This window comes from Chelonia mydas, chromosome 2 (genome assembly GCF_015237465.2).
Source record: "Chelonia mydas isolate rCheMyd1 chromosome 2, rCheMyd1.pri.v2, whole genome shotgun sequence".
Lineage (NCBI taxonomy): Eukaryota > Metazoa > Chordata > Testudines > Cheloniidae > Chelonia > Chelonia mydas.
The window spans coordinates 262,094,612-262,115,496 of record NC_057850.1 but is presented as its reverse complement, the minus strand read 5'-3'; the positions used below and the strand labels follow the sequence as shown (position 1 = coordinate 262,115,496).

Genomic DNA, 20,885 nt, shown 5'->3' with positions numbered 1-20,885 from the left:
AGGCCCATTCCCCTTGTGCTGGGATTCTCCAGCCAGGAGAGTGGCCCAGAAGTGCATTTTTTTCATTATTATTATTTTAAAGTTTGGGCAAAATCAGTTCATCTTATTTAGAGTTAAGTGGGGGCACGAAAGATACTTCTGCATGCTCCGGTCAGAAATGGGCTCGGGAACTCTCAGATGTCTGGCTGTAGAGCTCTGACTCCCCTGGGCTTGTAGAACTCATCGAACCTTGAGGACTATCCAGCTCTGAGAGAGTCAGTTCAGTATTTGCCAGGTTCATACTCGCCTTAGCAGAGCTTTCTTGTTTGGTTTCTGCAAGATAAGGTGGGGGAGGGAATATTTTCTATTGGACCAAATTCTGTTGGTGAGAGAGACAAGCTTTCAAGCTACACCGAGCTCCTCTTCAGGTCTGGGCAAGGTTAAAACGCTGCGTCAGCGCAGCTGCAGCGCTGAAGGGCGTCTACACATGCAGGGATACAGCTCGTCTGGGGGAGACGCTCCATGCCGCCGGCAGGGAGTGCTGCTGTCAGTTACCACCTCTGATAGCAGCTGTAGCTCTGGGAGATGCTCTCCGGCCGACATAGCACGGTGCTCACCGGGCTGCTATCAGTGTAACTGACGTTGCTTGGGGGGTGGTTTTTTCACACCCCGAGTGACACAAGTGGTAGCGTAGACATAGCCTGAGTGAAGATGCTCCTATGCTGATGGGAGTGGAGTAGTTCATCCACCTCCCCAAGAGGCAGTAGTTGTGTCGGCAGGAGAAGGCCTCCAGACTTTTCACACCCCTGAGCGACATAGTTATGCTGACCTAGGTCTGCAGCGCAGACCTGGCCTCAGAGCGCCACAGCTCACTGCAAGGTGGAACAGACTGTTTAGCATAAGTAGTTAACACATCTCTCAAGGGACCATGCAAGGTGAAGGTGCTTTGAAGCAAAATCTTTTCTGTTGCTTTATCTAGAGTGATTCCCAGTGGCTGCTGTTCCCCTCTCACAATGGCTGGAGCCGCTTAAACAGCTTATTCAGCTTGTGGTGTCCCAGCTAAAGGCGCCATGAGCCCAGGAGAGCCTGACAGCTCAGCTGGGTGTGTGAGCTGCCAGGCCGCAGAGTAGAGAGCCCAGGCTAACTCCTAGATGCTTCACAGAGGCCAGCTCCCATTCCCACCTTTTTACTTTGGAACAAACTCACAAGAGAAATACATGCCAAAAATAGTTTTCCTTCCTTGTGAGGCCCAGCCAGGCCAGGGAGCCACCCCAGCCACACAGCCCACCTGGGGTGCCCTCCTTGGGAGCAGTCTCTGACTGGGGGGAGCGTTGGCGGCTGCATCTCTCACCCTGAACCAGCTCATGTCTGAGATGGCTGCTGTGTTCTGGTGTGACTTAACCAAATGGAAAAGCCCTTCAAACCCCGGGTGGTTTCCATAGGAAACTCTCCCCTCTGAAGCAGCTGGAGAGAACTGGTTTCCTCCCTTTTCTGGGGGCTGGATTTGGATACCGCACAGAAATGGGCTGGCCCTCCCTGCCCCTGGGCAGGCCTCTGGGACCACGCTTGGAGTTGAGTGCAGGGTTCCGAGAGGGGTATCCCAAGAGCCCCATAGACACAGGGTGTCCCTTCCCTCCCCACTCCTGCCCAGCCCCACGCCCCTAGGTGAGGTCTATTCGCTGCGCTGCCCCAGCCAAATCTTGCCTTAGTATTGCCTCCCCCGCCCCCTCCCCCAGTTCTCTCTGGGCTCCTCCAGGGTCGTCACTACTCTGCTGCTCTGTATCCCAAGTGCCCTATGCAGAGGGTAAAGGAGAGCAGGCTTCACCCAGCCCTGGCATTGCCCCCAACTCCTGTCTCAGATGCACCCTCCCCCTCCCCCCGACTCGCTTGCTGCTCCTGCATTGCACCACCTCTCCAGTGAGATCTGGGCCAGGCTGGCTCTGCTCAGTGGTGCACATTTCCGTGTGCTGTGGGCATGACACCTTGGTCCCTGCACCCACTGCCCGGGGCACAGGGAAAGAGTACGCACTGCCCTGTGCTAGCCAGGGAGAGCGAGCAGGCAGTGGCCTGCCCTGCGCCCAAAGTGACCCTGGAGATCAGTGCCAGCAGCGGAGGATAAACAAACTCTGGTGGTGGGTGCTGCCAAGGGCGCTATTTATAAAGGCTGAGTCAGGCCTGTGTCTGACCCAACCAGCCAGCCCTGAGCAGCCTGCATCCGGGAGCAGCCCACCAAGGACACGCCACTGAGCCAGGAGCTCTGGGGCTGCAGCAGCCAATTGCCCCTTTATAAAGCCAGCGCTCACCCCGCACTGCAGCTGGACGAGGATCTGCTGGACAGGTGGATGCACACCAGGCACATGGACCAAGGCCTGACTGCCCCAGCCCCTGGGGGCCGGGGATTCCGCAGCAGCCGCATGGAGCCAATCGAGTGCCGAGATGTGTTGGTGCAGAATGCACTCTTCACCGGGGACCTGGAGGCAGTGCAGAAGCATTTCACTGAGAGCGCTGCCGTCAACCTCATCATTGAATCCAAGGGTGACGAGCTGCGGTGGACCAGCAGGAAACTTGGTGAGAGCGAGCACCTGGGGGACAGAGTGCTTGGTGGGTGGAGGCTGGGGGGTGAGAGGGAGTGCTGTGGGGGGATGCTCAATGGGTGGAAGTACTGGGGGAGGCACAGGGGAGGAGAAAGGGCTGGGGGGGAGGGTGTCAAGGAGAAGGGAATCCAGGCGGGTGTGTGTTGGGGGCAGAGGGAGCGCCAGAGGGTGATGAGGGAGTGCTGGGGGCTGGGGAGGGAGCTCTAGGGTGTTTTATATCCAGCCCAGGTCCCCATCCCAGTCTCTAGGGCTACGTCCACACTGCAGACTAGGGGCGTGGCTCCTCTGCTTGTGTGCATGTACACCCAGAGGTGAAAGTAAGTCGGTCCAGTCTGGTACGGCGTACCGGCAATGTAAAGGGCCCGGGGCTCCCTGCAATGGCCGGAACCCCGGGCCCTTTCAATGACCTCCTGAGCCCCACTGCCAGAGCCCTGGGGTAGTGGCGGCAGGGATCTGTCAGCGATTTAACCCTTTAAATCGCCCCTGAGCCCTGGGACTCCCAGCCGCTCTGCAGCTGGTAGTTCCGGGGGTGATTTAAAGGCCCCGGGGCTCCCAGCCGCAGCCTCGGGGTCTTTAAATCTTGATTTAAAGGCCCCGCCTCTTCCCGTTGAGGCCACGCCCCCGCTCAGACTCCGGCGTACTGGTAAGTCCTTTGTTACTTTCACCCCTGCATACGCCCCTAGCTCTCAACGAGCTGGCGCCAGGAGCTGCAGCAGTGTGGCCATGGCAGCGCTGGCCCGGCTGAGCTGTGCCAAGAACGTGCCCAGTGGCTTCAGGCGGGGATGCGCTGCACAGCTCAGCCGCAGCTGCTCTGCTGTTGATACTCAGGCTAGCTTGACGGTATGGGCCCAGTGTTTCCAGTGCTGTTGTGCTGGGAGTGGAGTTCACCTGAGGGTCTCACAAGATCCTGGTGTGGGAGCATAGGCGCCGCTCAGCAACCGTGGGGCTGGCCAGGGCTGCTGCTCTGGGGGCCCTGGGGCTGGCTGCCAATCAGCTTTTCACTGGCTGGCCTTATGCTCCCAGCTTCTCTTCAGTGGCTGCCCCGCTGATCAGCTGTTCAGTGGGGCTGCCCCACCACTGGCTCCTCTCTGCCCCATCCCTCCCTCACTGCCCTTAAGGCAGTAGGGGGCAGAAAGGAGGTGGGCCTTGGAGTAGGGGGTGGAGTGGGGATGGGAAGAGGTGGAGTGGGGGCAGGGCCCTGGGAGCAGAGTGGGGGCGGGGCTGGTTTGAGGCACCCACTGGCAAAATGAAAAGTCAGAGCTTATGTGGGAGGGGGTTAATAGAACATATGTAGGGCCCTACCAAATTCACAGTTCATTTTGGTCAGTTTCACAGTCATAGGATTTTAAAAATCATAAATGTCATGATGCCATTTAAAGCTGAAATTTCACAGTGTTGTAACCGTAGGGGTCCTGACCCAAAAGGGGGCTGTGGGGGCAGGGGTGGTACTGCTACCCTGACTTCTACCCGGCTGCTGCTGGCGGCGGTGCTGCCCCCAGAGCTGGGCGGCTGGAGAGCGGCGGCTGCTGGCTGGGAGCCCAGCGCCGGAGGCAGAGACGCCGCCAGCAGCCACCGGGCAGAAGTCAGGGTGGCAGGGTCTGGTGTTGCCACCCGAACTTCTGCGCTGCTGCCTACAGAGCTGGGCCCTCAGTCAGCAGCCGCCACTCTCTGGCCGCCCAGCTCTGAAGGCAGCGCAGAAGTAACGGTGGCAATGCTGCGACCCCCCCTACAATAACCTTGTGACCCCCCCACCCCCCGCAACTTCCTTTTGGGTCAGGATGCCCAATTTGAGAAACGCTGGTCTCCCCCGTGAAATCTGTCTAGTGTATGGTAAAAGCACACAAAAAATCGTATTTCACAGGGGATACCAGATTTCACGGATCGTAGAATCATAGAAAAATAGAATATCAGGGTTGGAAGGGACCTCATCTAGTCCAACCCCCTGCTCAAAGCAGGACCGATCCCAGCTAAATCATCCCAGCCAGGGCTTTGTCAAGCCTGACCTTAAAAACCTCTAAGGAAGGTCCCTAGGTAACCCATTCCAGTGTTTCACCACCCTCTTAGTGAAAAAGTTTTTCCTAATATCCAACCTAAACCTCCCCCACTGCAACTTGAGACCATTACTCCTTGTTCTGTCATCTGCGACCACTGAAAACAGTCTAGATCCATCCTCTTTGGAATCCCCTTTCAGGTAGTTGAAAGCAGCTATCAAATCCCCCCTCATTCTTCTCTTCCGCAGACTAAACAATCCCAGTTCCCTCAGTCTCTCCTCATAAGTCATGTGCTCCAGCCCCCTAATCATTTTTGTTGCCCTCCGCTGGACTCTTTCCAATTTTTCCACATCCTTCTTGTAGTGTGGGGCCCAAAACTGGACACAGTTCTCCAGATGAGGCCTCACCAATGTCGAATAGAAGGGAACGATCACGTCCCTCGATCTGCTGGCTATGCCCCTACTTATACATCCCAAAATGCCATTGGCCTTCTTGGCAACAAGGGCACACTGTTGACTCCTTTCCAGCTTCTCGTCCACTGTCACCCCTAGGTCCTTTTCTGCAGAACTGCTGCCGAGCCATTCGGTCCCTAGTCTGTAGCAGTGCATGGGATTCTTCCGTCCTAAGTGCAGGACTCTGCACTTGTCCTTGTTGAACCTCATCAGATTTCTTTTGGCCCAATCCTCTAATTTGTCTAGGTCCCTCTGTATCCTATCCCTACCCTCCAGCGTATCTACCTCTCCTCCCAGTTTAGTGTCATCTGCAAACTGGCTGAGGGTGCAATCCACACCATCCTCCAGATCATTAATGAAGATATTGAACAAAACCGGCCCCAGGACCTACCCTTGGGACGCTCCACTTGATACCGGCTGCCAACAAGACATGGAGCCATTGATCACTACCCGTTGAGTCCGACAACCTAGCCAGCTTTCTATCCACCTTGTAGCCCATTCATCCAGCCCATACTTCTTTAACTTGCTGGCAAGAATACTGTGGGAGACCGTGTCAAAAGCTTTGCTAAAGTCAAGGAACAAAACGTCCACTGCTTTCCCCTCATCCACCGAGCCAGTTATCTCGTCACAGAAGGCAATTAGATTAGTCAGGCATGACTTGCCCTTGGTGAATCCATGCTGACTGTTCCTGATCACTTTCCTCTCCTCTAAGTGCTTCAGAATTGATTCCTTGAGGACCTGCTCCATGATTTTTCCAGGGACTGAGGTGAGGCTGACTGGCCTGTAGTTCCCAGGATCCTCCTTCTTCCCTTTTTTAAAGATGGGCACTACATTAGCCTTTTTCCAGTCGTCCGGGACTTCCCCCGATCACCATGAGTTTTCAAACATAATGGCCAATGGCTCTGCAATCACATCCGCCAACTCCTTTAGCACTCTCGGATGCAACGCATCCGGCCCCATGGACTTGTGCTCGTCCAGCTTTTCTAAAGAGTCCCGAACCACTTCTTTCTTCACAGAGGGCTGGTCACCTCCTCCCCATGCTGTGCTGCCCAGTGCAGTAGTCTGGGAGCTGACCTTGTTCGTGAAGACAGAGGCAAAAAAAGCATTGAGTACATTAGCTTTTTCCACATCCTCTGTCACTAGGTTGCCTCCCTCATTCAGTAAGGGGCCCACACTTTCCTTGGCTTTCTTCTTGTTGCTAACAGACCTGAAGAAACCCTTCTTGTTACTCTTAACATCTCTTGCTAGCTGCAACTCCAGGTGTGATTTGGCCTTCCTGATTTCACTCCTGCATGCCCGAGCAATATTTTTATACTCTTCCCTGCTCATCTGTCCAATCTTCCACTTCTTGTAAGCTTCTTTTTTGTGTTTAAAATCAGCAAGGATTTCACTGTTAAGCCAAGCTGGTCGCCTGCCATATTTACTATTCTTTCTACACATCGGGATGGTTTGTCCCTGTAACCTCAATAAGGATTCTTTAAAATACGGCCAGCTCTCCTGGACTCCTTTCCCCCTCATGTTAATCTCCCAGGGGATCCTGCCCATCAGTTCCCTGAGGTTCTCAAAGTCTGCTTTTCTGAAGTCCAGGGTCCATATTCTGCTGCTCTCCTTTCTTTCCTGTATCACGATCCTGAACTCGACCATCTCATGGTCACTGCCTCCCAGGTTCCCATCCACTTTTGCTTCCCCTACTAATTCTTCCCGGTTTGTGACCAGCAGGTCAAGAAGAGCTCTGCCCCTAGTTGGGTCCTCCAGCACTTGCACCAGGAAATTGTCCCCTACATTTTCCAAAAACTTCCTGGATTGTCTGTGCACTGCTGTATTGCTCTCCCAGCAGATATCCGGGTGATTGAAGTCTCCCATGAGAACCAGGGCGTGCGATCTAGTAACTTCCGTTAGTTGCCGGAAGAAAGCCTCGTCCACCTCATCCCCCTAATCCGGTGATCTCTAGCAGACTCCCACCACAACATCACCCTTGTTGCTCACACTTCTAAACTTAATCCAGAGACTCTCAGGTTTTTCTGCAGTTTCATACTTGAGCTCTGAGGAGTCATACTGCTCCATTACATACAGTGCAACTCCCCTACCTTTTCTGCCCTGCCTGTCCTTCCTGAACAGTTTATATCCATCCATGACAGTACTCCAGTCATGTGAGTTATCCCACCAAGTCTCTGTTATTCCAATCATATCATAATTCCTTGACTGTGCCAGGACTTCCAGTTCTCCCTGCTTGTTTCCCAGGCTTCGTGCATTTGTGTATAGGCACTTGAGATAACCCGCTGATCGCCCCTTGTTCTCAGTATGAGGCAGGAACCCTGCCCTCTCGTGCTGTCCTGCTCGTGCTTCCTCCCGGTATCCCACGTCCCCACTTACCTCAAGGCTTTGGTCTCCTTCCCCTGGTGAACCTAGTTTAAAGCCCTCCTCACTAGGTTAGCCAGTTTGCTTGCGAAGATGCTCTTCCCTCTCTTCGTTAGGTGGAGCCTGTCTCTGCCTAGCACTCCTCCTTCTTGGAACACCATCCCATGGTCAAAGAATCCAAAGCCTTCTCTCCGACACCACCTGCATAGCCATTCGTTGACTTCCACGATTTGACGGTCTCTATCCAGGCCTTTTCCTTCTACGAGGAGGATGGATGAAAACACCATTTGCGCCTCAAACTCCTTTATCCTTCTTCCCAGAGCCACGTAGTCTGCAGTGATCTGCTCAAGGTCATGCTTGGCAGTATCATTGGTGCCCACGTGGAGAAGCAGGAAGGGGTAGCGATCCAAGGGCTTGATGAGTCTCGGCAGTCTCTCCGTCACATCGTGAATCCTAGCTCCTCGTGATGTGTTTTTCATGGCCATGAATCTGGTAGGGCCCTAAACATACGTGTTCCTGGGCAATATTCAGATACCCCTGCTGGGATGTAGGCAGGAAACTCCTGGGGCTTTAGATGTGCATCCGCCATGCTTGCAGGGTGACAAAAAGAAAGTGCTCGCTGGGGTGACTCAGAATAAAGCTGTGATGAAGTCAGCTGTCATGGATTCACAGCATCTGTGCTATGCCCCAACCTTTAAACAGTTTCCAGTGTTACCCGCATGCTAGAGCACCCCACCTTTACCTTCCATGGGCTCAAGCTGTAACCGGGCTAATTTAGGCAGCCCCACCCTTACCCCGTTCCTAGCGCTCAGGGCGCAATCTTCTGCGGGTTTGTGGGGCCTTTCACTCGTGAAAGAGCCTCACACAGTGATGTCCTTAACCCAGAGGTCCCCAAACTGTGAGGCACACCCCCTAGGGGAGCATGGAGGAATGTCCGGGGTCATGGCACAGCAATGCCCGGGCCAGCCCTCACAGGGGGAGGGGGAGCAGGGAGGGAGCACCACTCAGATCCTCCCCACTCCCAGCTCTGCTCCAGTTCTTCCCACCCCCGGCTCTATTCCTGGCCCCGTGCCCAGCTTCAGCATGGCTCCAACCTTGGCCCCTGGCTGCAGCCCCACTCTCAGCCCCAGCCTCACCCCTAGCTGTGGCCCCAGCCCCTTACCCCAGTCTGCCATCCCCCACAGCCACGGCCCCACTCCTGGCCCTGGATCCGGGGGTGGTGCAGACAGCGGTAAGGAGACCAAAAGCTGGGGGAACTCTGGGTTAAGGACATCACTGTGTAAGGACCTTAACCACTATTTATTAACAATCACCAAAACAGAAGGCACACACAGCATGGAATGCTCACCACTCCCAATAAGGCAGATGAGCTTTTCTTGATGGCCAGTCAGGATCAGGTCATCTGGGGGACTCCAGTTTCTGCACGGGGTGGTTGGCAGGGTGTGGGTCTGGCAGCTCTGATCTTGGGGCTGGGTCCTAGAGTTGGTTCCCAAGACCTTCATTTTGGACCCCAGTTTTTATAGTTAAACTTGAGTCCTGCTTAGCTGTACCTTAACCAATCATTTTAAGCTAACGTACTACAAAATAATTCTTTGACCAATCCTAACATACTGTGAAACAATTCTTTAACCAATCAGAGCCCACCACCTTAGCTGATTTACATCTTGCAAAATTAGTTATGCAACAGACAGAAACAATCAAAGAACCCGACAGAGACCATATAATAAAAATATAGAGACGTGGGGACCATAAAGACAAAACAATAATAAAGTAGGGATTTCACACCCACGACTGTCGATAAGTGATTTCTTGTCAGACAGATGCCATCAAACAAAGCTTTCTTTAACCATTTTAAAAGCTATATTATTATCTGGTGATGATGGGTGCTATTAGGACAGGAGCCTTCTGAACAGCCCGTTAGGACATTGTTTTAATGTAATTTAGATGGAATGTAAGGATATCACTTTCTGCTTTTTAGCTCTGCTTTTTAGGCTACTGCTGGCCTAATATGGCTTCAGAGAAAGGCCTCAGATCTCATACCAGTGGTTCTCAAACTTTTGTATTGGTGACCCCTTTCACACAGCAAGCCTCTAAGTGTGACCTCCCCCCCCCGTGTAAATTAAAAACCGTTTTTTTATATTAAACACTATTATAAGTGCTGGACGCAAAGCAGGGTTTGGGGGTGGAGGCTGACAGCTCACAACCCCCATGTAACAACCTTGCAACCCCCTAAAGGGTCACGACCCCCCCAGTTTGAGAACCCCTGGTGTAACCCCTTCAGTGGGCCAGAGCCCACCCTTTCCCCAGGACAGATCATGTATTCTCAAGGACTCCGAGACTGACCCTTTGCGTTCCAGCAACCCTCGTTTCTCTCCGTGGTTCTCACCAGTGAGGCCAGTCGAGATCAGATGCCTGAGAGAGGCTTTTCCTTCTTAGGGAGCATTACAATCAGTGAGAGACTGCAGTGAGGCAAGGCAGCCTGTTCAAAACTAGGGAGCATTTATTTAGTCACCTGTCTGGGGGGGTTGGGGCAGGGTAGGGGGTGTCGCTGATGCTGTCTGGGGGTGTTCAGGCAGGGCAGGGGGTTCACTGGCACTGTATAGGGGGTTGGGGCAGGGGGTGTTGCTGGTACTGTCTGGGGGGTGAGGCAGGGCAGGGGGTGTCTCTGGTACTGTCTGGAGGGTGTTGGGGCAGGGGGTGTTGCTGACGCTGTCCAGGGAGGTTGGGGCAAGGCAGGGCAGGGGGTGTTGCTGGTACTGTCTGGGGGGTGAGGCAGGGCAGGGGGTGTCTCTGGTGCTGTCTGCGGGGTGTTGGGGCAGGGGGTGTTGCTGACGCTGTCCAGGGAGGTTGGGGCAGGGCAGGGCAGGGGGTGTTGCTGGTACTGTCTGGGGGGTGAGGCAGGGCAGGGGGTCTCTCTGGTGCTGTCTGCGGGGTGTTGGGGCAGAGCAGGGAGTGTTGCTGACCCTCTCTGGGGGTGTTGGGGCAGGGCAGGGGGTGTTGCTGGTACTGTCTGGGGGGTGAGGCAGGGCAGGGGGTGTCTCTGGTGCTGTCTGCGGGGTGTTGGGGCAGGGGGTGTTGCTGACGCTGTCCAGGGAGGTTGGGGCAGGGCAGGGCAGGGGGTGTTGCTGGTACTGTCTGGGGGGTGAGGCAGGGCAGGGGGTCTCTCTGGTGCTGTCTGCGGGGTGTTGGGGCAGAGCAGGGAGTGTTGCTGACCCTCTCTGGGGGTGTTGGGGCAGGGCAGGGGGTGTTGCTGGTGCTGTCTGGGGTGGGGGGTTGGGATGCTGTATTAATTTAACTGGAATATATGAACCAAAGGTGTTAATATAACCAGACCACTATTCAACATAAAACAGTTTCAGAAGACATTTGGGCTTTGATATACAGAGTCTTCCACCTGCTCAGTGCCATGGCAAAGGCATGCACCCCAAGTTTGGGGAGGCTAGACTCCCTACCCTGCCTCTTCCCCTGAGGCCCTGCCCCCCACTCCGCCTCTTCCGCCCTCCCACCCCCTGCTCTCGCTGAACAGCCCGTTGGCGCAGCCCCGAACCCCGGCCAGTGCCTGGAGCAGCCCTGAGCCCTGGCTGGCCCGCCGGCGCCCGGAGCAGTCCGGAGGAGCCCTGGCTGGCTGGCTGGGGCTGAGCCCTGAGCCTGGGCCACCCAGAGGCCTGCTGTGGCCTGGCTCCAGGGCTGTGGCACGGAGCATCAGTGGAGGTTTAGGGAGGCTTAGCCTCCCCCGGCCTCCATTGCCCACTGCCCATGGGCAAAGGTACCATGAAACATGCTTTGATCCTTTTATTAAAGACACGGGAAAGAAGGACAAATCAGCTGAAGCATTTGCAATGTGAAGTACTGAGTAAGGCTCTCCAGCCTGGGCCACGCCACCCCGATGTAAGTGCCCTGCACGCCGCCCCAGTAACACCGAGCGGCTCTGAGCTACCGTCAATGTCCTTAAGGCAACGCAGTGCGAGTGGAGACACTGCGTCACAGAGGTCGACCCTTGCTGTCCTCCAGCAGCTGTCCCGCAATGCCCCGCATCGACCGCTGTGGTCACCGTTGGGACCTCCACTGCCCAGGGGTCGCGGCGACAGGGGGCACAGGCACCGACGTTCCAAAGTGCCGGGGGGTGCTCGACTCCCGGCTCTGACCCAGGCCCTGCCCCCACTCCACCCCTTCCCCCAAGGCCCACCCCCACCCTGCCCCTTCCCGCCCAGTTCCGTCCCCTCCCCACCCCCCCCCGAGCGCACCACATCCTCGCTCCTCCCCCTCCCTTCCAGCCTCCTGCACGCCCCAAAACACGGCGTGTGGCGGGGGGAGGGGCTGATTCCCGGGGCCTGCCGGTGGGCGGGACGCGCTGAGAGTGGGGCAGCAGCCTCACTGTTTCCCAGGGGTGCTCCAGCCCCGGAGCACCCCGAGGTCGGCGCCTATGACCAGAAGCCCCCCTCCCTTTCTGAGTGTTCGGCATGTCTTGTCCTGATTGCCTGCCTTGGGGAGCGCACCTAGCCGCTCCCCATTGCTGGGGGCAGCTGAGAGAGCAAATCCCCTTCCCACGGCCCCAAGGGTGAGCCCCCCCACAGGCAGCTCTGGGGCGAGACTCAGTGTGGCCTGGGGACCTCCTCGGCATGAGCTCCAAGCCCAGCAGGTTTCCTCGGACGCCTGGTCCTGGCGGAGCGGGGGGAAGGGAGCAGTGGGTGGGGGGCCGAGAGAAGGGGGGCTGGTCTCCTGTGGGAGAGGGTTTGGTGGGGAGAGGCAGGGGTGGGCACTGTGGCTGTGTGTGCGTTTGTCCCCCTCACAGCCCTTCTCCCACGGCAGGGCTGTGGTCGCTGACCTACGAGCAGGAGCTCACCACGCCGCTGCAGATCACGGCGGGGCGCGGCTACCTGGACTGCCTCCGGCACCTGCTGCTGAGGGGCGCTGCCGTGGACTTTGCGCCTGGCGGCAAGACAGCTCTCCACGAGGCCTGCGCGGCGGCCAGAACCGACTGTGTGCGCCTGCTGCTCTCCTCTGGGGCTGACCCCAAGACCGTCTCCGAGGCTGGCCACCAGCCCCTGCACCTCTGCAAGAGCCCCGCCTCCATCCAGTGAGTTCCCTCTGGGGGGCTCGCACACCTCAACCCGCCTGCGCACCCGCACGCAGGGCCTGTCAGCAGCCCCGCCTCAGGGCCAGGCGCCAGCCCAGGGCCGAGTGCCTGGGTGCCACAGCCCATGGGGGAGAGGCCTGCGTGCCAGCACTGCACAGCGCCGCGCCTGGGGTCAGCCTCTGGTAGCTGACCGCAGGCTCCAGTCCCAAAGCCAGAGCGGCTTGCTGCTGAGCATGGGGCTGGCTCAGGTGGGTGGGTCGCTGCCTCCCCAGCCAGCAGGGCTCATGTGCCCACAACTCCAGCAGGAGGTAGAGAGGCCCAGCCAGCATGCATTGCGCTGGCAAATCCCAGACCACGTCGCAGGTGGTCAGGTCGGAGCAGACCGTCCACAGGCAGGGGCAGACCAAGGCACAGAGTGATGGATGTGCCACAGGCCACACAGCAAGTCCGGGGCAGAGCTGGGATAGAACCCAGGAGTCCTGCTGCCCAGTCCCTTGTCCTGTTTGTTGGAACCCACTGGTCTCGGAACAGTGCTGCCCAGGGCCCCTGGAGCCTGGGATGCCAGGGCCTAGCCACTGGGGTTGTGGGAGAGGTGTGGGCACAACCGGGTATCCACATAGGATGGGTGAATGGCAGGATTGAGTGAGGTCAGTTGGGTGACTGCTAGTAGCCAGGTAGGTAGGTAGGTGGGGGCAGGGCAGGCAGCAGGTGGATCTGGGGCTAGCTGAGGGTGGGGGGGGGATAGTGAGTAGGTGGGTAGGGGACAACAGGTGGGTGGGTGGGTTAAGGGTGAGGGATGGGCAGTGGATGTATAGGGGACTAGCAGGCGGGGGGTGGATGGGGGTCGGTGGGTGGGGAGTGCGGGGGCTAGCAGGCAGGCAGTGGGTGGATAGGGGACGGCGGCTGGAGGTTAGCAGGCAGGCGGCGGGTGGATAGGGGACTGTGGGTGGGGGATGGCGGGTGGGGCTAGCAGGCAGGCGGCGGATAGGGGACGGCGGGTGGGGCTAGCGGGCAGGCGGCGGGTGGATGGGGGACGGCGGGTGGGGGCTAGCGGGCAGGTGGCGGGTGGATGGGGGACGGCGGGTGGATAGGGGACGGCGGGTGGGGCTAGCGGGCAGGCGGCGGGTGGATGGGGATGGCGGGTGGGGGCTAGCGGGCAGGTGGCGGGTGGATGGGGGACGGCGGGTGGATAGGGGACGGCGGGTGGGGCTAGCGGGCAGGCAGCGGGTGGATGGGGATGGCGGGTGGGGGCTAGCGGGCAGGCGGCGGGTGGATGGGGGACGATGGGTGGGGTCTAGCGGGCACGTGGCAGATAGGGGACGGCGGGTGGGGCTAACGGGCAGGCGGCGGGTGGATGGGGATGGCGGGTGGGGGCTAGCGGGCAGGTGGCGGGTGGATGGGGACGGCGGGTGGGGGATGGCGGGTGGGGCTAGCGGGTAGGCAGCGGGTGGATGGGTGACGGCAGGTGGGGGCTAGCGGGCAGGCGGTGGATAGGGGACGGCGGGTGGGGCTAGCGGGCAGGCGGTGGATGGGTGACGGCAGGTGGGGGCTAGCGGGCAGCGGGTGGATGGGGGATGGCGGGTGGGGCTAGCGTGCAGGCGGCGGGTGGATGGGGGATGGCGGGTGGGGCTAGCGGGCAGGCGGCGGGTGGATGGGGATGGCGGGTGGGGGCTAGCGGGCAGGTGGCGGGTGGATGGGGGACGGCGGGTGGATAGGGGACGGCGGGTGGGGCTAGCGGGCAGGCAGCGGGTGGATGGGGATGGCGGGTGGGGCTAGCGGGCAGGCGGCGGGTGGATGGGGAGTGCGGGGAGATGGGGGGTAGCAGGCAGGTGCTAGGTGGATGGGACAGCAGATTGGGGCTAGGGGGCAGTGGGTGGTTGGGGGGATAGTGGGTAGGTGTTGGGCAGAAGAGGGGGAAACTCATGGCTGAGGTGTCCCACGCTGTCAGGTGTGCCAAGCTGCTGCTGGAGTATGGTGCCAGTGTGAACAGCCAGACGGAGGAGGAAGAGGACACAGCGCTGCACGTGGCAGCACGGCACGGCCTGGAAGAGCACGTCCAGCTGTTCCTGCGCCATGGAGCGGGGCTGGAGGCCAAGAACGAGGAGGGGCAGACCCCCCTGAATGCCGCCTGCGCCCAGGCACACCCACCCCAGGACACGGAGCGCTACTATCACGTCTGCCAGCAGCTGGTGCAGAGCGGTGCCGACGTCGATGCTGCGGACCGGGACCAGCAGCGCCCGCTGCACCTGGCCTGCAAGAACGCCAGCGCCCGGGTGGTGGAGCTGCTGCTGGCCCATGGCGCCAGCGTCAACATCATGAGCTACAGCGGCAACACAGCCATGCATAACATCTTGCAGGTGGCGGCCTACAAGCTGGGGCACCGACCAGAGCTCGTGGTGCGGGCGCTGCTCAACCATGGCTCCATACGCATCTGGCCCGGGGCCCTCATCAAGGTGTGGAGCTGCCTGGGACAGCAGCAGGATGGGTGCTGCGTGGGCGGGGTGTGTGATCGGGGGCTCCCAGGAGGCCTTCCCTCACCTGCAGGCAGAACCCCCTCCCCTCGTCGAGGTCTCGTTCCCTGCCGGCTCAGGGGCTTGAGTTCCCTCTTGCTGCCCAGCAGTTGGGGTCCCCCAACCCCAGGTGCCAGCATTTGGGTTCCTTTCCCTGGCTGGGCTGCTGATTAAGGGGCCCAGCTGTGTCCCTTTAATGGCCACATTTAGGTATATACCGGGGCAGGACACCGCTGCCCCCTGCTGAGGTTACTAGGGCCTGGGGGGTGGTGGAGGGGGGTGCTGTGAGGGTGTGAGCTCCCAGCCCTGGTGTTGTGAGCAGTGGGGACTTGGCTGGGAAAGAGAAAGTAATCCTGTCTCTCTGGCACTAGCCATAGGAGATGCTCTCTGTCTGTGGGCCATCGTCCCCTGGCTCGAGTTGTTTAGTCCTGGTGCAGTCAGTCCGGCCATTCATTCTTCAGGAGTGGGTGTGGGCTGTGTGGGCCCAGGCTTTTAGGTGAGGTGGGGCACAGAGGGTGCATGGGAAAGGCCAGCCATGCTCTGAAGAACCTGTGCTCCTAGACCAAGGCCATGGAGGGCAGGACAAGGTGGCAGGTGAATCACATTCAGCCCCTGGTTGCACCAGCTGGGGCTCCCTTCCTAGCAAATGGCCCTGAAGGTAGCAGCCTCCACCCTGAAGGCTTTGTCCCGCAGGGGTGGCAGGGGAGCTAGGTGTGAGGAGAGGCCGGCTGCAGGCAGCATGTCCAGGTCCTGGCCACATGCAACTTCCTGGCTCTGCTCCCTCTGCAGGGAGCGTGCAGGCTTTCACAGGGCCTGGTTCCAGCAGGGCCTGGGGCTCATCCCAGAGAGAGCTGGGCTGGAGGGGCAGCGGGGAAGCTGTCTGCCGGGGAGTGTGGCACCATCAGCTAGACCCTGTGACCTCCAAGCTGGGTCAGGGCAACGTGCACCTGAGATCAGCTAGGACGGGTGCTGCAGTGGATGCAGAATGTGTCAGCTGCCTGGCAAGCAGTGTCCTCCCGGGAGCTCCCATGGTGCACCCTGAACTGCCCATGACCTGCCCCCTCCCTTGCCACGCTGCCTGGCTGTGATGGGGATTAGGCAGGGCAGGAAGGAGGCAGCATGGCAGGGCTTGGGACAGGGATTGCGGCATGCCCAGACCTACAGAGATTGACATGTGGGGGAAGAACAGGGGTGACTTGGGGGTAGGCATGGTCTGGGGGAGCTGCAGAGGGAGTTGTATTGAGGGGGGATCCACGTGGAGTGATATTTCCCTGTAGGGGTCTCTTGCCTTCCCTGTGTGCTGAGCACACAGCCCTCCCACCAAGCTCCATTAATCTCCAGGCCCCACGAGGTGCTGTCCCGCCTTGGTGAAGCTGGCCTGTCTCTCTGGCACTGGCCTTAGGAGGTGCTCTCCTTCCGTGGGGCATTGTCCCCAGCTCCTACTGCATCCTCTGTGCAAGACATCAGCAAGCAAAGGGTTAACCATCTTCCTTAATTCCCGAGCAGTGCAATAATTACCCAGCCTGGAGATCTGCAGATTGCTCTCCCCTTTGGGAAAATACAGGAAAATCAACAATTAACACTAATTAATCTCCTATTAACACCAGATAATGAGGCTCACTCTTGCAGCTGGAATAGGCTCTGACAGCTACTGATGGCCTGGGCCATGGGGAGCGTGAGTCAGGGGATGGGGAGCCCTCCTGCTGCCATAACAACCTGCAGGCCTGCAACCCTCAGACATGGCCCATCCCACCCCACCCCACCAGGTGCAACATGTGGGCATGGCCCATCCCAGACTGGGAAAAGACACAGGTTACAGGACTTGCCCAGGGTCACAGGGAGGCAGTAGCAGAGCAGGGAATCCAAGTCAGGCCCCCGCCGGCGGAGTGTGGTGCACAAGACCAGCCTCCCCCCATCCCCTCCCCGCTGCAGGTTCTGCGCTACTGCTGCTCCTCGCCTCGCACCATCGAGGTGCTGATCAACAGCTACGACCGCGTGCGGGTCACTGACGAGTGGGCAGAGGCTGTCCCCGCTGAGATCGTGCAGGTAAGGACCAAGAGCCTTCAGGGACCCGGGGCTTCACCCCACAGTGCCTGGCTGGCCAGGCAGGTCCCAGAAGCACCCTCTGAAGCTTTGAGGGGGCAGGGAAGGTGCTGGGCAGAAGCCCTGCAGTGAAACAGGGACAGGCAGAAACCGAAGGGCAATAGGGATAAGGCTGTGAGCTCTGTGCGAATAGAGCTCCTTGTTCAGTGTTGGCGGAAACTGTCTGCCCACGATTTCTTGCCATTGTCACATGACATGGGGTATGGGCACCGGCCAGCTGTCATGAGGAAACATGGCCCATGCTGACCTCTCTCTTCTCTCCTGACAGAAGCACCCAGATTTCTACGAGTCACTCTTCTCTCTGGGGCAGAGGCCCCGCTCCCTGCAGCACCTGGCCCGCTGTGCACTCAGGAGCTACCTCGAGGGCCGGCTGTTGCAGGTCTTGCCCAAGCTCCACCTGCCGTCTTCCCTGCACCAGTTCCTGCTGCTCAGCTTTGAGGACGTTCTCTACTAGGGGCCTGGAGCCTGGATTGAGCCAACTCTAAATCCTTTTCTTTATCTGCTTTGAATTTTTGTGCCCTGCCTGCAACAGCCCAGGTCAGCTTTGCCTCCCCACTCACACTAGCCAAAGCCAGCCCTTCTGTGCCCATTCCACCCCATACCCGCCATTCCCGCCTATGCCAGGTCTGCCCTTTGTACTCCCAGCTGAGACACCCTCTGCCCGCACCAACCCATCCCATCCCATGCCAGCAGGCTCTGTTGCTAGCCTGTGGTGGGTCCCTGCCTTTCGCTGGCCCTGCTGTGTATTATGGAGATTTTGGAATAAATCCTGGTCTTTGTATGCCCTGGTTGGCATGTGTCCTCCTTGTCGCACGGGGGGCTGCCGTCTGACCTGCCTCATGCTGGCTCTGCAGCCGCAGAACACATGGTGCTGGTGCAGCCACAGAGGGACGCTGGGGCCGTGGCGGCAGGCAAGGGCCAAGAGCCCAAAGGTTAATGAGCGATCTGCCCCCCATTTGCAGGGCTGAGCTCTGTCTCGAAGGTCAGGGAACACTGCCCCTGCGTAGGAGCCACATGAAATGCTTCTCCCCTACAAATCCTCGAGTACCCGGAGCAAAATGACAGGGCCGGACGGGCGCAATGGATGGGGTGCGATTGGGGGAGGGGGCAGATGGACAGGGCGATTGGGGGTGCAGAGGGAGGTTGGGCAATGCAGAAACAGCCTCTGGCTGCGGCCTCCCGCTCCCTTGGTAGCTTTTCTGGGTTGTACTTAGCACTGAGGTGTGGCAGAGCCAGCTTGGAGTTCAGCCTGATGAATTCACAGCTGCCCGAGTTTCCTGTTCTTCATGACGAACCATGTTCCCTGCCCCTCTGCTGCCTGGTGTGAAGGGGCCACTTGCCACCAGCTCCTCCCAGCATCGCATCAGATGGGACCAAGGCCTTTGTAGACCAAGGTTTGGCCCAAACGACACAGTGGCTGATGGAGCTGCTTCTGCAGGCAGCTGTGGCCCTCCCGTCCTGGCAGAGCCAGCCAGACGCAGTGGCCAGGGGCACGAGTTCTGTCTCCACGCGGTGCCTTGGCACCAGCAATATCAGAGCCCAGGGGCCCAGCTCCACCCATATTTGGGGCCTGATATCCCCCCCGGCCCCACCTGCCACCCCACTCCGCCTCCCCTGAGTGTCCCCTGGCCCCCGCTTGCTGCCCCCGACCCCGGTGCGCCTCCCTGGGCCCGGAGCAGAATGTCCCTGCCTCTGCCCTGCAGCTCCATGCTGCCTCCTTGCAGCCGCAGAGTCCTGGTGCCCCCCCCCCCCTTTCCACTGCCAGGGCAGACTGACTGAGCCTGCCCTTCCCCCTCAGACCCTTCCCTTTTCTGGCAGGACCCTCCACCAGCACAGGCCCCCCCCCCCAGATGCAGTCACTGCTCCTGCTCCATCCCGGGCAAGGGGCAGCCCTATCCCTCACCTCCAGTGAGGGGCAGCAGGAGGGGAGGAGGTGCACCCAGCACCCCCCAGCACCCACCACGGGGGAGGCGAGGGAGATTCCTGGACCTGAGAGGGGCCCTAGGAGCACATGCAGTGACAATGGTGGGAGTGAGTTTGCTGCTGGGGGGGGGCAAGAAGAGGGGGCTCCTCCCCCAAAGCTCACTGCAGCCAGCAGAGAAAGGGCTGGGGGAGTCCTCTCTGGCTCCTGTCTTGGAGCAGCTTGTCTGCACCCCAAACTCATCCCCAGGCCTGCCCCACCCCAGAGCCCACACCCTCAACCCTAGCCCTGAGCCCCTCCAACACCTTATTCCCTGTCCTAGCCAAAGCCCTCATCCCCCTGCACCCTAACCCTCTGCCTTAGCCCTGAGTCTCTCTAACCCCCAAACCCCCCAGCCCCAGACAGAGCGCTCACCCCCCCACTCCTATTTTCACCCTGAGCCCCTCCCACACCCCAACCCCCTCATTCCCAGCCCCAGACAGAGCCCTGAGCCCCTCCCATACCCCAAACCCCTCATCTGCAGCCTCACCCCTGCACCCCCCCATCCCCAAACTCCCTCCCAGAGCCTGCACCTCAGACCTCCTCCACCACCCAAAGTCCCCCCCAGAGCCTTGTGCAGGTGAGGGGTGGAGTTTGGACAGGGGCAGGTTCTGGGCACCACCAAAATTTCTACAAACCTGCCACCCCTGGAAGTGGCCCTTGGTGAAGCCTGGCTGGTGCCAGAGAAGTGATGTTAATTTAATCCAGGAAGGACCTGGGGATGTTTTGCTGGGGAGGGGCGTTTCTGCTCAAAAAGCTCTTCAGTTCTTGGTTACGCTGGACGCGTGGCACTTTGTGTTGTGCAGCTGGGAGCCCAGTTGCTCACTCCTGTCGCTGTCTGCTCCGGGAGGTGCCTGGCTCAACCTTGGCTTGTGCAGCTGCAAGAGGCATGCAGCAGGATCGCATGTCTATGTTCTCTGAGCCAAGATTAATTATAGGACCTGACAGTTCTGCTACAGGTGTGTAGGACTTGCTTGCTGGATAAGTATTCCAAGTGCTCCAAAATCCATATGCTAACTTGGATAGGCGTGACTTTTTTTGTGCCTCATGGGGATGCAGGGTGGGATTAGTGATCCAGATTTGGGGTCATTTGAGCACGGAGCTCCTGAGATACAATCCCCCAAAATCATCTGGTTCTTATAAAATTGTTTGTCTGGGGCTCAAATGGTCATTCTGATCCTCCCATAACTGATCTCAGCCCTTGGGATTTATACCTGCTAGTGCAGGGCACCTTTCACCCCCTGGGGATGCAGTATTGGAAAAATTACTGGAGGTAACCTTTGTTGCTTCTTGTCAGCTTGAGCTAATGACACGCCAAAGAGTGAAATGCACACGTCTCGTGAGACACGGGCATCTCCTGGCAGCCATAGGCTTGGCTGGCAGAGGATCGGTGTGGCTCAAGGGGACATGCTATGGCTGCCCAAGCAGACTCTTTTTACCTTAGAATTAGTCCAGGGGTTCCCAAACTGGGGTTTGTGAACCCCTGGGGGTTTGCAAAATGTTACAGGGGTGTAACCCAATGCAGACTCACCAGCAGCACCTCCTGCTGGTCATCTCAGGGAATTAACGTTCCAGCCTCCAGAGCGCCTTCTTCAGGCTGGTATCTTGCCTTGCTGCTGGTTCCCATGTCCCTCCCAGGACCCTAGTGCCCCTTTCACTGCATACTACCCCCTGGCAGTACCCCACAGTTCTGGGTCTCCCCCTCCCAGGGGAACCCCCTCCACCTCAGTCAGAGGCTCCTGCCAGTCACCAGCTAGCCCCCATGCCCTAGGGCAGACTGCAGCGTGAGCCACTCATCGGCAAGGTTGGTTTTGGACCTGCTGCCTCTTCCTGGATCCCAATAAGGCTGCCCCTGCAACCC

General features: G+C 58.8%; 1 protein-coding gene across 1 annotated transcript; it reads left to right on the top strand.

The window, feature by feature from the left end:
- The first annotated feature begins 1,517 nt into the window (after positions 1–1,517).
- On the top strand, positions 1,518–18,411 carry ASB10 (ankyrin repeat and SOCS box containing 10). Its single transcript, XM_043541883.1, has 5 exons — positions 1,518–2,547; positions 12,184–12,451; positions 14,400–14,904; positions 16,894–17,007; positions 17,333–18,411. The coding sequence occupies exons 1-5, from the start codon at positions 2,322–2,324 to the stop codon at positions 17,516–17,518; spliced, it is 1,299 nt and encodes a 432-aa protein (XP_043397818.1). The 5' UTR covers positions 1,518–2,321; the 3' UTR covers positions 17,519–18,411.
- The last annotated feature ends 2,474 nt before the right edge of the window (positions 18,412–20,885 follow it).

What these genes read in the sequence shown, in the direction of transcription:
- ASB10 (XM_043541883.1), top strand. Translation starts at nt 2,322, where the DNA reads ATGCACACCAGGCACATGGACCAAGGCCTGACTGCCCCAGCCCCTGGG. An exon ending in AAGAGCCCCGCCTCCATCCA is followed by an intron (nt 12,452 to 14,399) that starts GTGAGTTCCCTC and finishes CCACGCTGTCAG; the next exon opens with GTGTGCCAAGCTGCTGCTGG. An exon ending in GGCCCGGGGCCCTCATCAAG is followed by an intron (nt 14,905 to 16,893) that starts GTGTGGAGCTGC and finishes TCCCCGCTGCAG; the next exon opens with GTTCTGCGCTACTGCTGCTC.